The sequence below is a fragment of the Lissotriton helveticus genome, chromosome 11 (genome assembly GCF_964261635.1).
Source record: "Lissotriton helveticus chromosome 11, aLisHel1.1, whole genome shotgun sequence".
Taxonomy (NCBI): Eukaryota; Metazoa; Chordata; class Amphibia; order Caudata; family Salamandridae; genus Lissotriton; species Lissotriton helveticus.
In genome coordinates, this window is record NC_136072.1 from 1077983359 (window position 1) to 1077999220 (window position 15862).

The 15862-nt window shown below is 48.0% G+C and overlaps 1 protein-coding gene across 4 annotated transcripts in view; it reads right to left on the reverse strand.

Annotated features, from left to right (window-relative positions):
* CIT (citron rho-interacting serine/threonine kinase) overlaps positions 1-15862 on the reverse strand; it is a 1315032-nt gene that overhangs the window by 139532 nt on the left and 1159638 nt on the right. For all 4 annotated transcript variants that reach the window (XM_078667654.1, XM_078667653.1, XM_078667652.1 and 1 more), the window contains one exon: positions 10617-10725. In XM_078667654.1, coding sequence (XP_078523780.1) covers positions 10617-10725 — 109 coding nt within the window. The remainder of the gene's footprint in view (positions 1-10616; positions 10726-15862) is intronic.

Genomic DNA, 15862 nt, shown 5'->3' on the forward strand with positions numbered 1-15862 from the left:
TCACGCGTGACTCAGACTGACATCACTGCCTTCTTATTAGGCCTACGTCGGCGTGATGACATCAGTTCCGCCCTTTTTTCCGTGCCTTCGAGGCACCCGGACGGACCAATGACAGTAGATATATACATATACAGTGTACACAGTACATAATATCCAAAATTACACACATAGTGTAGCCAATGCATGAAAAACACAATATATATACAAATATAAATATATATATATATATATATACATATAAAAACATTAAAATAATGTCACAGGTATAGAAGAGAGGACAACGGGGAGGCGGGTGAGCATGTGAGGAATCCACAGGCAGATACTGTATCCACCAGAAAAAGCGTTACCGAAGGTAAGTAACTTGTTCTTCTGATGGATACAACTGCCAGTGGATTCCTCACCTTGTGAATAGATTCCCACAGCAGTCCCCACTCCCGGAGGAGGGTGTCCACTCTCCTATACCAGAAAATCCTGGAGGACAGAAGGTCAAAGTGGCCATCACTCCTCACCTCGGAATCCAAGCAGTAATGCTTCGCGAAAGTGTGGAGGGAGGCCCAAGTTGCCGCTCTGCAAATGTCCTCTACAGGAACACCCCTAGACAAAGCAGATGTAGAAGACTTTGCTCTAGTAGAATGGGCTCTTATACCCTCTGAAGTTTCCTTACCAGCCAGGGCGTAGCAGATCTTGATGCATAGTATTATCCATCTCAAAAGTGTGCAAATCCAACAAACAGCTGGTCATCCACTCGATAGTCCTTTGTCCTATCAAGATAAAAGCTCGCCGCCCTCTTAGGATCCAAACGCCAAAGTCGCTCCTCCTCCTTGGAAGGGTGAGGGGGAGGATAGAAGGTAAGAAGGGTAATAGACTGTCCTAGATGGAAGGGAGTTACCACCTTAGACAGAAAAGCAGCCCTGGTCCTGAGAACCATTCGTTCAGCATGAATGGTCAAGAATGGGGGCTTTGAACTAAGAGCTTGAAGCTCACTTACCCTCCTTGCCGAGGTAATTGCAACTAGGAAAACCGTCTTAAAAGACAGCAACCTCAAGAGACAATTATATAAAGGTTCGAAAGGGGAACCCATTAGATAAGTAAGCACCAGATTCAAGTCCCATTGAGGCACAATAAAAGGAGTGGGAGGAAATTTATTTGTAAGGCCCTTCAGAAATCTCAAAACAATAGGAGATTTAAATAAGGACGGCTGATCCGGCAGGCAGATAAATGCCGACAACGCCGAAAGATAACCTTTAACTGTAGCCACTGCAAACCCTTGCTGCGCTAAAGAAAGAACAAATAGAAGTATATCTGACAAACGAGCCCTTAAAGGGTCAATGGACTTCTCCCCACACCAAGTAACAAATTTAGACCATCTGTATGAATAGATTGACTTGGTAGAATCACGCCTGGCCGATAGAATGACATCCACCACATCATGTGGGAGAGAAAAGGAAATCAGGTTGCCCCGTTCAATCTCCAGGCATGAAGGTGTAAGGTCTGGAGGTGGGGGTGTAGAACCTGCCCCTCCATCTGAGAGAGGAGATCTGCCCTGAGAGGGAGACGGAGTGGCGGGCATGAGGAGAGGTGGAGAAGATCTGTGTACCACACCATTCTTGGCCAATCCGGGGCGATCAATATAACTTGGGCCCGATCTTGGCGAATCTTCCTCAGAACCCGAGGAATCAAGGGTATGGGAGGAAACGCGTAAAGGAGCTGTGAGTCCCAACTCAACTGAAACGCGTCCCCCAAGGCTCCCTGCATCGGAAACTGGAGACTGCAGAATGACAGGCAGTGAGCATTCTTGTGAGTGGCGAACAGGTCCACCTGAGGAGTTCCCCACGTCCAGAAGACGTGACGAACCACCTCTGGATGAAGCCTCCACTCGTGGTCGGATGAGAACTGCCGACTGAGACTGTCTGCACGCACGTTCAGAACTCCGGCCAGATGATTTACCATCAGACAAATCTGATGGTCCTGAACATCGCAGTGGTGTTGTCCGTCAGGACTTGAACCGACCGCCCGCGAAGGGAAGGTAGAAAGGCCTTGAGTGCTAGATTTATTGCCCTCAATTCTAGAAGGTTGATGTGAAGCAACCTTTCCTCTGGAGACCAAAGACCCTTGATCTCCAGATACCCCAGATAAGCACCCCACCCTAGAGTGGATGCATCCGTTATCACCGTGGCAACCGATGGAGGTAGATGGAAAGGCTTTCCTTGAGACAGATTGCCTTCCACACCCCACCAAGATACATCCGCCGCAGCTTCTCTGGAGATCCTCTCAGACTCCCTGAGATCTCCGTTGTGTTGATACCACTGCCTGCGGAGACACCACTGGAGTGCCCTCATGTGCCAGCGTGCATGGTTGACCAACAGAATGCAGGAAGCCATCAGACCGAGCAGGGGAAGGACCTTCAAGACTGGAACGACCGCTCCATTGTGAAACAAAGGAATCATTTCCTGTATGTCACGAATCCGTTGTGGAGGAGGGAATGCCCGACATACAGTTGTATCCATTACTGCACCAATGAACAGGTTGCGCTGGGAGGGCACCAGGTGAGATTTGGGTACATTTATCGAAAAGCCCAACCTGTACAACAACTGAGTTGTGCCTTGCAGATGATGGTGCACTTTCTCTGGAGATTCCGCCTTGATCAGCCAATCGTCCAGATGAGGGAATACTGGAATCCCTGATCTTCTGAGATGTGCTGCCACCACAGCCATCACCTTGGTGAAGACTCGAGGCGCAGTAGTAAGACCAAACGGAAGGACCACAAATTGGTAATGCTGTGATCCCACCGTAAAACGGAGATACTTCCTGTGCGACCTCAGGATTGGGATGTGAAAATATGCATCCTGCAAGTCGATCGACACCATCCAGTCTTCTTCCAGCAGCGCTTGAAGAACCTGCGCAAGGGTGAGCATCTTGAACTTCTCCTGCTTCAGGTAAAGGTTCAAGATCCTGAGATCCAGGATTGGACGAAGTCTGCCATCCTTCTTGGGGATCAGGAAATACCGGGAGTAGCATCGTTGATCCCTTCCCTGCTCCGGAACCACCTCTATCGCACCTTTTCGTAACAGTGACAGGACCTCCTCCTGCAGGAGAAGTAGGTGGTCCTCCGAGCAAAAACCTTGGCAAGGAGGGTAATCCGGTGGAAATTCCCGAAAGGGAAGAGCATACCCATTCTCTACGAGATTGAGAACCCAAAGATCTGATGTAACCGATTCCCAATCCCGTAGAAAATGGGTAAGCCGACCCCCTACAGAACCCACATGATCCAGAATGGCGGATCTAGGGCTGCTTTGCTGATGAAGGAGGGGGTTGGGAAGCGGAGGAGGAGGAGGCTTGACGTCCTCGAGGTCGAGCTCTTTGTCTGCCCCTGTAGGATTTATATAGTGGATTTTGCTGTTGCTGCTGCTGTTGTACTTGACGGTAGGGTCGAAAGGATGCACGCCCAAAACCTCGAAACCTCTTAGTCGCAGAGCCTCTGGGCTGCAGCCCCAAAGATCTGGCAGTAGCCCTACTATCCTTAAATCTTTCCAAAGCTGCATCAGCTTTCTTTCCAAATAAACCAGTACCATCAAATGACAATTCCAACAAAGCTGCCTGAACGTCCGCAGAAAAGTCAGATGACTTCAGCCAAGCAGCCCTTCTAGAGGCAACAGAAGTTCCCATAATGCGAGCAACTGAATCAGCAGTGTCAAGCCCACTTTGAATCACTTGACGTGCAGCTGCCTGTGTATCAGCCAACACCTCATCAAAATCCTTCCTGCTGTCCTCAGGAATCTTTGGAGCCAACTGCCGTACAGAGTCCATCAGAGCATGTATATATCTCCCCATGAGACATGTGGCATTGGTCGATTTTAGAGCCATACTCGCAGAAGAGAAAATCTTCTTCGCAGTCTGATCCTGTTTCTTGGACTCTTTATCCCCAGGCACTTGAGGGAAAGCACCAACAGACTTCTTCGAACAGGCTGCCTGTATAACCAGACTTTCAGGTGAAAGATGCGAGGATAGAAACTCAGGATCACCAGGAGCTACCCTATACCTCTTTGCAACACCCTTAGCCACTGCAGGAGCTGTAAGAGGCCTGTTCCAAACCTCCAATATAGGCTCAGTCAAAGCCTCATTAAAAGGAAGCAATGGTTCTACACTCAATGATGGGGAATGAAGGACCTCAGTCAATATATTAGCCTTGAACTCAACTGTAGGCAAAGTCAAATTCAAAAGAGCCGCAGCCTTTTTAATAACTACATGGTATGGTGCAACGGCCTTTGAAGGAGCATCAGAAACAGAGGACAGCTCCCATTCAGGGGAAAGCTCTAAGCCGCTAGCTTCCCTCAAATCATCAAAATAGTCCTCCTGAAGCTCACCTTCTTCCATCTCCGCCTCAGACTCTCTATATCTTTGCTCCTCTATAAGACGCTGAGCCTCGCGCCTCGATCTTTCCTTCGCGAGCTGCGCTGTCAGATCCGTGACCGACTCCGACGGAGCCGGCGTTGAGATCGAATCGGGTAGCACAAGCTGCTGCTCACGAGGTCGAGACGGAGCCGGCGTCGATGGAATCGGCGTCGCCGACTTCGGCGGCGCCGAGAAAAGCCAAGGCGAAGCCTGCGCCGGCATAAATGGCATAAAAGGAGCTGGAGCATAGGAGTGAGGAACTCCTAAATTATATGCCAATGGACCCATGGGACCCGAAGATGCACCAGAGGGGTACAAAGCTCTCGAGTAGACTCCATACATCACGTTTAAAAACGAAGTAGGGTCTTGACCTAGAGCTGGGAACCCTCTTGGAGGTTCCGAATTCGCCTCCTCTTCCACAGGCGGATTGACTGGAGTCACCAAGCCCTCTTGTAAAGGAGCCTCTTCTTCCTCACGAGCCGTGGACGGCGCCGTAGAGGGAACCAACACCGGAGCTGGAGAATGCACCGGCGACTCCAAGGGTGAAGCCTCACCTTCTGGAACACCAAGCGAAGGAGACACCTCATCTTTTCTATGCCTCCTCTTAGGTGACTTCGGCCTCAACTCGGAGTCTTTACCGGAGTGATGACGAGATCCATGCCTTCGCTTCTTATGCTTTTTCTTCGCTGACCTTGAAGCATGACCAGAAGACGACTTCGAAGGCGACGCCGTGCGAGACCTCGACCTCGCCCTGCTCGAACACGATCTCGAAGTCTTCTTCTCTTTTCTACTTTTCAACTTCGCCACCAGAAGTTTCGCTTTCTTCTCTCGAAGAGCCTTCGGATTCATCTTCTTACACGAAGAACAGCCTTTGACATCGTGGTCCGAACTCAGGCACCAGATACAATCTTCATGCGGGTCCGTAATCGACATCATCTTGCCGCACTCCCCACAAGGCTTGAACCCGGTCTTCTTAGTCGACATCTTCTGTGAGAAACAAAGAAGCAAGAAACCAAACAGAGAAAAACAGTAACAAAGTTACCAACAGCTACAGAGGTTCCCCAAAACCGTTAGCGTCGACGACGCGGAAAAAAGGGAACTGATGTCATCACGCCGCCCTAGGCCTCATAAGGAGTCAGTGACGTCAGTCGGAGTCGCGCGCGATGCCGTGCTCCTATGACGTCGTCCATGCCGGCGTGCTACAAAAGAATTTTCCGAACGTTGCTGACGCAGGGGGATATTCACAAGGTGAGGAATCCACTGGCAGATGTATCTATCAGAATTGACCAACCTGAAAGACCAATGGGCCACGAGTGGATAACTGCAAAGTAGCGGTGTAGACAAAAACAAATTCTGCTCACTGTGGACCCTATATAATCATGTGTGGGGAAATTAAAGCAATTTGGTAGCAGTTGCAGCAGGCAAGGATGAAGTGGACTGCTGCGCCTCCTGGTTGCCATAGCATAATCCAAATCTCTCAATTTTGAGCAATAAATAGGATGAAAAGTTTTGCGGGCTGTCTATGTTGGTAAGCAAGACCCCTCTAGTAGCCTCAGAACATACAGTGCTCTGGATTTAACTAGCAAATGGGGGAAAGGAACCACAGGAAACAAGTCCTAGACTTGCTATCCGTTAAAAGCTCCAGAACCGAATCGTTTTTCCCACCAAAGAACCTGGCTCCGGCAAATGGTATGCCCATCAGTGATGCTTGGACATTCCTGGGGAACTCTGTAGCCCACATCCAAGAAAGCTGTTGGACATTGATGCTGGTGCTTATAGCACAGCCAACACAGCCCACAGTATGCAGCCTGGCTCATGTCTTCAGCGTCATGTATGGGCTGGGCAATGAAAGACCAAAAATCATCAGGGAGAGCAAGCACGATTCTTCTTGCCAAGTCTCAGTGCGCTTATGTGTATGGCTCAAGAGGCATAAAGTGTTCACTTTCCAGAGAGTCAAACTGACAGAAGAGAAAACTCTTTTGACTGAGGCTTCAATCTTTTTATACTCACTATCTGGCGAACCATTAGGGCAAGCTTTAGCACTCACCTTGTTCACTGAAGCCTGCTACGGAGCCAGAACTCAGCAGTCACACATATCCTTAACCTACCACACCTCACGAAAATCCACTGGCCCCATATAAGCAAGCATGCTCATTTTAAAATCCCTCACACACACATTCAAGATGCTACACAACTTAGGCCCAACCTAACTGAACAGTTGCATCTCCTTCCACCCTGCACCCAAACACCCCCGTTCGGCAGGACTTCTGCTTGCACACATCACACAAATACACAGAACCATATCAGGAGGAAGGACGTTCTCCTACATCACTCCTAAAACATGGACCGACCCCACATACGACATCAGAGCCTAATCTCTTCTTGAATCCCACAAGAAACTTAAGACCTTGCTTTTCAATTAACAACCTACCCTAAGCCGGAGTAGCCGCAGACAAACCCTATTCAGCACCAGGATATTCTCAGGGGTGACACTGCACTTTACAAAAAACAACATAACTTGACTACATAACAGGTGTCGTTCAGGTGTAACACCTTCTCGGAGAGGGTCCGAAATGTTTCCTTATGTGATGACAATCTGCGCTCCATTTCACATTAATTACAATTTAACTAGAATAAAATAACGTGTTCTGTGAATGTATAGTGATTTGTATCCTGGATTTGGTTGTACAGGTGAGTGAATCATTGCTATCACGATCTAACAATAGACTAGATACTGCCTTCTCACTGCCACATTCCGCTGAGTTGTCTGTTTTCACCGTCCATCACCTCTCCCAGATGACCTCCCCAATCCAGTAGTGAATCATCAGGCACCACAGTCTGGGTTGGGAAGGGAGAGCAGTCAGAGAGGTCTAACACAGATCAGGTTGAGCAGCCAGCATTGCAGGGTTTGTGCAATCTCTGCTGAAATCTAGATGACATCCGAAAGGTTTCCTTCGTTCTGGACTCCCTGAGACTTCAGATCACATTGTACAGCCTGCATATTTCATCTGCAAAAGTGGACAAGCAGGATGCAAACAGGCCAAAAAGCCTCAGAGCTACTGTCATCGTAATCGCAAACAGAGGCTGAAACATCAGAATCACAGCCTAAATGTCTTGGACACATTGCAATGAATAAAAGGCCCTGAACTGCACCTTGTCCAACATAGTTTACAAGGAAGCCTCTGTGAAGAAGACAGGTGCAACTTTGGCTTATCGATTGAGATCCTCAACAATGCTAGGAGATTCTTGGTGGTCTTGAGGTGGTTCACACGACTGACTGTGGCGAGTCTACCTTCATCATCCAGTCTTTTAGGCAGGTGAAAATTGGAACCCCTAACCTCTGAAAAGGGGGCCAAAACCGCCATTACTTTAGTTAATATCTGAGGGGCAAGGTAAGTAGTGGAAGGGGAGCAGGGTAAACTGAAAATACTCCTGGCAGACCTAAAACTATAGGTAATATCTGTGGGATTGCAAGACGGGCTCATTAAAGTAAGTGTCCTGCAGGTCTAAGGCTACCATCTAGTCGCCCAGATCCAGGGCAGACAGAACCTGGGTCAGCGTGAGCATTTTGAGTTGTCCAGGCACAGGAAGGCATTCAAGAGGGGTTGGGGAGAGGGGTTGGCCTAACGGCTAAGGCGCTCGACCTCAGACCTGGGGAACTCGGTTCGAGTCTCGGTAACGACGCCAAAAACCCCCTGTGATTCTGGGCAAATCACTTAATCTCCCCATGCCTAAAATGAAAGTGTGTCCTCATGTAACGTAACTGGTGCTATGTAAAGCGCTCTGATAACTGATTCGGTTCGGTTCTAGTTCGCGCTATATAAAACTCTGCAAAAAAAAAAAAAAAAAAAAGAGGGCCTCCATCCTTCTTCAGCATAAGGATATAGCAGAAGTAACAACCTATCAATTTCCGAGGCCAGCACCCTCTCAACGGCTCCTTTGGACAGTGCAGCTCACACCTCTTGCACTAAAGAAGATAGGTGCTCCTCTCAAAGCTTTCTGCTGTGGGCGGAAGCTGTTGTAGGTCGGAAGGAAATGTGAGGGCATAGCCCTGCTGGAAGATTTGGACGACCCACCGCTTTGATGTGATGGATTGCCACCCTGGGAGACACTACTGGGTGGTTGGGCAGGGTTAAGGGCAAATTAAAGCAGCCTGGTGGTCAATGCCACAGGGGAGGGTGACTGAGAAAATTTGGTAGAGGTTGAAAGGTCCAAAGAACATGTCAGAGCCTTGCTTTTCTTGAAGCGCTCTAGGGCTTAACCAACTTTCCGCCAAAATGACAGGATTCATCAAAAGGCATGTTCATAAGAGATGTTTGCACATCGTCAGAAAAGCCTGTGGACCGCATCCACGTGAGGCCACTGAGCACTACACTAGTGCTGACTGCCAAACAAAAGTGTGGCAACTGAGCACCACATTAGTGCTGAATGCCAAACAATTGGTAACATCCAGACTAACCCAAATCGTATATTTAGCTGGATTCTTCTAAATGGTTTGAGCCAAGTTAGCCCTGAAATCTTTGGGGACTCCTGGCAAGATACGGTTCAAACTGAGGTTGCATGGCGTGCCAAATATTGATGGACTAAGATGCAGCCCCAAGTAATTACCAGTAGCTGAGATTAATTTAAGCATTCCATCCACCACAATTGTGTACGGTTAGGGAAGATCTTTCTGACCCTATCCCAGAGTATGTGCATGCATCTGTGTTGACCGGCCTCAGGGCTAGGCTGGCCATAGAAAACATTAATTTTGCAAATGTCTCAATCCTTTTTGCCTCCCTGTCCGGTGGAGGGTTGGGAGCATGAGGGGGTGTGCTGGTCATGAAGAAAGAATTAGGATTCACCTTACTGGTGGAAGATTGGATCAGGGTAGAGTTGCTGGGCGCTTATCTGTGATACCTGGCCAAGACCAAGTGCCCATTAGAGTGTCAGTTAGGACTTTTATGAATTAGAGAAAGGGCTTAGAGGAAGCCAGCCCAGGTTGCAGATCTGTTGTTAGAAAACTTGTCTTTACTTTAACAGAAGTTACCTGTAGGTCCAGGCCCTCCGCAGCACGTCAGATTACTGCAGCAAATGAAGCACTCTTTGGAGGCCCAAGGAGTGAAACCGTGTACTGGGAGAAGTGTCAAGCACACTGGCCTCTAGTAAACTTATGTGCAAATTGTCATCATCATAAATCATACTAATCATCTCCAATGTCATTTCAGAGTAATGATAAGCCCTGTTCCGAGTTGGAACATAAGGCTGCTGGAGTATTTGAAAGCAGATCCATGGCAGTGGAAGTATATTGTCTGAATCGGGTTGAATGGGAACTGGATGCGCTGGAGTGCAACCTTAGTCAGGATAAGGCAGATATGTATTGAGGTTGGACACCAGCAGTGGATCCACTTCAGACGTCAATGACTGGCATTAATGAAAGAGGGGCCAGAGCAGGGCTTGGAGCTGCAATACAAGTCTGAACAAGAGCTGGCGTGTAATCAGTCCCATTTGGCCATCTTGTTTTTCCTCTTCGACTTGGACTTTGACTAAGACCTGTTGAGGGATCTGCAACGAGAGCGGGAACTGGTCTATGCCATCCTCTAGGAGGAGCAGTAGCACTCATGCACGGTCCGTGACTTCTTTCAATGTTTCAAAACATACAGATTTGCTTTATGGTCCCCGATCGCCTGCAGGTGCCCAGAGCCCAATCAAAAAAGGCACACTTTGGGTGGGTCTGTCACAGACATCTGCTTACAAAAGTCACAGTATGGGTTGAACCCTGTAGTTTTCCTTGTGAACATGGTCCTCTGCACAACAGAATTACATTTTTTGACAAATTCATCAATCAACGTAAAAGGGAGTGAAGCTCCGGATCTGTCTTTAACATCGCAGAAAGTGACAGTATCGCTTATATACAGCTCTACTCTTTGGAGGGTTAAATGAAGCCAATAAGGCACAGCATGGCACCACTTACCAATATGCAGGAGCCCTTCTGTGAAACCTTTTAAAGACAGTCTGGCGATCGGGTAACACCTTAAAAGTGAGGAATCTGCAGTTAAAGGTATCCATAAGAAATTGGCTAATTTGCATGTATTTGGCTTTCATTTAGGGCTACATGGGAGGGGAACAGTCTCTATCACCTTCTAACTGAATACCAATTAACAAGAACCCTTAAGACTGTGGTACCAAGTTGCACACCAACAGACAAACCTAGTAGAAGAAAAACCATCAATAACACCACTCACCCTCCAAAGTGTACTGCTTCATCTCAATCTCGTAGAATTTGTTTGTTCCGATGATGATACTGTAACCAGTAAAGTAGATGCAGCTACAAGGCTCAGAGGTTTCAATCTCCTACAGAAAGGATGAATGAGAGGATGTGATAGCACAGCACACAATTCAGTCTCTGTGCACACAGGGAAAGAGGGCAGCGAGGGAACACGAATGACACAGGCAGAACAGCTAAACATATTTCCATTATCACCAGTCTTAGACTTTACATATTTCTTGCAACAACTGAAACACAGAATTCCATATCCCCAAATGCACCAACCACATTCAAGTGACAAAATATCTCTATAATGTTTCAAGGCACTGATCACCATGTGCAACAGAATTTAGCCCACTTGTGTGCACTTAAATTCTTCATAACTTGTTTTGTGGTACTGTGTGTTGTAGTTATCGGAAAAAGAACATAACCATTCATGCCTCATTTTCACCTGTCCCTCTTGTCTGCCACCTCTGCTCATCGGAGTACAACTGCTCTTGTGGACCGCTGCATACAAAAAGCTACAAAATTGTGCTTTATTAACAACTGACGTAATTTATTGATAATGGAGCATATATTTTATTAAGAAAATTTACTAATGTTCACACTTATTTCTAAAAAAATATCTAGTTGCTTCACGAAAAATAATACAAAAGATACAATTAAAATTAAAAACTGCTAAAAGAATTAGCAGCAATGGAAAAAGTAAAAAAAAATGCAACATAAAAGAACAAATAGGGAATTACATGCGGAAATCATGAACCTAAAACTCAAAAGATAGTATTTTAAAAGATGATACAGCAAGTTAAAATTAGAATGTCTTTCCAGTCCAAGAATGCTTGCAGCTAAAGTGTTCTGAAAGAGCGGTAACACCACAGAAAATAATGGTGATAAAAAGCTGTTAAGAACAGTTTTAGCTCAAGTTCTCTTGTTTCGTAGGATCCACTAGAGATCATATGTTTTTGCATTGTTGCACCTTCATTGATAGTCCCAAACACTAGAAAAATTCCTCTCTTACAACGCACACATTATATATATATATATATATATATACACACACACATACACTCCCTGAAAAAACATCAAAGGTTAAAGTGACATACTAGTTGGGTAAAAATGTCAGTTAAAACGTAACGCTTTGAACTTAAAAAAAAAAAAAAACGGAACTTCACCAGTTCTAGTTAACTGAAGTAACTAGAACTCGTGCACTCGTCAGGCACAGTGCTATCAATGATGTTGCAGAACATTTTATGAGTGTTGTAGTATGTGAAGTCATAAGCAGTGCCTGACGAGGGCATGAGTTAAAGTTACTTCAGTTAACTATAACTGGTGAAGTTCAGAGGTTTTTTTTGCGGTTATGAAATATTACGTTTTAATTGACATGTTAACCTAACTATAATGTCACCATAACATCACTTAGACATTTTATTATTTTCAGTGAATTTTTTAGTTTTACTAAAAGTAAAGTAATGAGATGTGATTTTAAATAAGGCAGACCTACTGGCTTTGTCAAAGAGTCAGAACACCAAAATATAAAGAGCTATCCAACTTGCTATAGCATGGGGTCAGTACATCAACCTATATAAAGCAGCCCTATTGGCTTTGTCAAAAAACTCCCCACAATAATTTATCAATAGACATATGCCCAGGCAATCCTTTTAAATACTCGCACCAAAACATACTATTTTCTCAGAAATATTTAAAATAAAGCATTTTATTTCACACAACTTTAAATCTGTGTATGGGTTTATCCTTAACACTCTTCAAGCCACAAAATACAGCAATAAAACCAACCATAAGAAGTCCTCACACACTCCAGCCGAAGAGCATACAGCTCCAGCTCAGAGTGCTTTAAAAATAATGGTAAGCTCTCCTGGAGCCATGCATTTAATGACCCAGGAGACATACAATTTAAAAATAAAAGTAGAAACCTGTGGGTTTGCTGTGCTCCATGCAGCCCCTCACAACACTTGCGTAACATGCTAGTTGTGCTCCTAGCCAGAATGGTGCACCACAAAACAAGAACAAATATGTAAATGATTCCTTTAGAACATTAAGGAACACTCCTCGCCGGGAGTAGTGAATAATAAATGAACATGTCCTTAATTATTCTTTTTTTTGTTTATACATTATGTTTTGGGTGTCCCGGTCCCACCTGAGACATCCACAGTTTATGGTTGGGGGATGTGTGGGAAGCCCCAATGCCCCACACCCTCTGCTGGGTGCCGACAGGAGCCTTTTAATTTGTGCCTGTAGTTGCCCCGTCCCTTCTGTGACTCCCACAACTTTTTAAAATATTGGGGCCCGTGGTGGGAGCTCTACGGCCGCTGACGACTCCTTAGCCAGAACACCCATACTGGGTGCCAACACGAGCCAGCAACAACAGAAGTGCTGCCATCCTACAGGAGCAGTTTTAACTTCTGCTCCCACGGCGGAAGCAACCACTCTTCAGAAAGTAAATGTTAGCCCCAGTCCATTAGGAGCATTTCTGCAGGAGGTGGGAGCTTTAGTACTCTGGGCGCCGGAGAATGGGGTCCCATGGGCCAATAAATGACCAACATGCTCAGGTACGGGGTCAGATACATGCCCCCCCCACACTAAATAAGTTTCTGGCCTGCTCATTGTGAGAGCCCGAAGCACATCTGCCTCCACAATAATCTTATTAAAAAACACAGCTTGCTCTGAGAGGCTTTAAATTCAAGGGCGGGGTGGGAGGAACCAGCTCTTTTTTTTCTTATTAAATGGTATTGTGGATCCGCAGTACTGTTAAAAAACAACAAAATCTGTTTATAGCCCCTCTCTATCAGCCCTAGGGGTCAGGGTGTCCCTACCCCGCCCCTATAGAATTTTTCTATTTTTTCCCTCAGGGGCATTTGTCACCCTGAGTGGGATGGGTCCCATGCTTGCCATGCCTTTGGATTCAGGCTATCCTGGGTAATAATGGGTGATACCCGCAAACCGGCCCAAGGATGCTTATTTCTGGCTCCGGGAGGACCTGGCTTGGCAGTTCGGGCTGGACTGGTCCCATCGGGAGCAGAGTCAAGAGAGATCTGAATATGGCTGGGTCCAAATGGGAATTGCGGAGTGACCAAAGGAACTATAAATTTAGGCACAGATCTCTGACTGGGGTTGAGTGTTTGACATGGTTCAGCATTTCGTCTATCAAGTGTTCTTGCACTTATTCAGAACTTGTGTAGGAGAGGTAGCGGTAAGAAGGTGTACAGTAGTCCTGATCTTTGTCCTGAGCTAAGGAAAAGGTATCTCCGGGAGAAAACCGCCTTCACCACCCCCTTTTTGAATCGTTTTGGCCACCACAAGTGTGGAAGGGTATGCTCAGATGTGAGTCCCTTGCTCACTGCACCATCAGGATTCAAGCAAGCCGGGCCGAAGACGGCTGTAATGCCAGAAACCGGTCCCCGGAAGCTTGTTTACTTTCCAGTAAAGAATTGGCTTGGTAGTTTGGTCTGCCCTGTTCCCATGATGCACTGGGCCAGGGACAGACTCATTTGCATGTAGCCAGGTTCTGAACTGGGATGGTGCAGTGAGCTAAAAAACGGTGATGGATCAAGCCCTGATCTGTTGACTGGGTAGGAGTGTTCTGCTTAATTCAGATACTCTGTCCATCACCACCCCCTTTTTGAATCGTTTTGGCCACCACAAGTGTGGAAGGGTATGCTCAGATGTGAGTCCCTTGCTCACTGCACCATCAGGATTCAAGCAAGCCGGGCCGAAGACGGCTGTACTGCCAGAAACCGGTCCCCGGAAGCTTGTTTCCTTTCCAGTAAAGAATTGGCTTGGTAGTTTGGTCTGCCCTGTTCCCATGATGCACTGGGCCAGGGACAGACACTTTGCTCGCAGAAAAGCGCTTCGCTGGTTTTGCGCTTACCTTGAGAGACAGCACTTTCGAATCTCGCCGCACCCGCTCCGCGGGTGCCGCTTCGACGTGGGACCACCTGCATCTTTGCCTGCCTGTTGTGGGGGAACCCCTGTGCGGACTTCAGGGTCGGTAACGCTGCAGGGCTGCGAGCGTGCAGGGACTACCTGACCCAGGTGTCCCTGCGAGACCGCGTCCAGCTTCCGGTCCGCTCTCCCTGCAGCTCCACCCCCCGCCCATCAGAGGATTATTTTAAGCACCTGGGCTGCCCTTGCCATTGGGACACTTTGCTCGCAGAAAAGCGCTTCGCTGGTTTTGCGCTTACCTTGAGAGACAGCACTTTCGAATCTCGCCGCACCCGCTCCGCGGGTGCCGCTTCGACGTGGGACCACCTGCATCTTTGCCTGCCTGTTGTGGGGGAACCCCTGTGCGGACTTCAGGGTCGGTAACGCTGCAGGGCTGCGAGCGTGCAGGGACTACCTGACCCAGGTGTCCCTGCGAGACCGCGTCCAGCTTCCGGTCCGCTCTCCCTGCAGCTCCACCCCCCCGCCCATCAGAGGATTATTTTAAGCACCTGGGCTGCCCTTGCCATTGGGACACTTTGCTCGCAGAAAAGCGCTTCGCTGGTTTTGCGCTTACCTTGGGAGACAGCACTTTCGAATCTCGCCGCACCCGCTCTGCGGGTGCCGCTTCGACGTGGGACCACCTGCATCTTTGCCTGCCTGTTGTGGGGGAACCCCTGTGCGGACTTCAGGGTCGGTAACGCTGCAGGGCTGCGAGCGTGCAGGGACTACCTGACCCAGGTGTCCCTGCGAGACCGCGTCCAGCTTCCGGTCCGCTCTCCCTGCAGCTCCACCCCCCGCCCATCAGAGGATTATTTTAAGCACCTGGGCTGCCCTTGCCATTGGGACACTTTGCTCGCAGAAAAGCGCTTCGCTGGTTTTGCGCTTACCTTGAGAGACAGCACTTTCGAATCTCGCCGCACCAGCTCCGCGGGTGCCGCTTCGACGTGGGACCACCTGCATCTTTGCCTGCCTGTTGTGGGGGAACCCCTGTGCGGACTTCAGGGTCGGTAACGCTGCAGGGCTGCGAGCGTGCAGGGGCTACCTGACCCAGGTGTCCCTGCGAGACCGCGTCCAGCTTCCGGTCCGCTCTCCCTGCAGCTCCACCCCCGCCCATCAGAGGATTATTTTAAGCACCTGGGCTGCCCTTGCCATTGGGACACTTTGCTCGCAGAAAAGCGCTTCGCTGGTTTTGCGCTTACCTTGAGAGACAGCACTTTCGAATCTCGCCGCACCCGCTCCGCGGGTGCCGCTTCGACGTGCGACCACCTGCATCTTTGCCTGCCT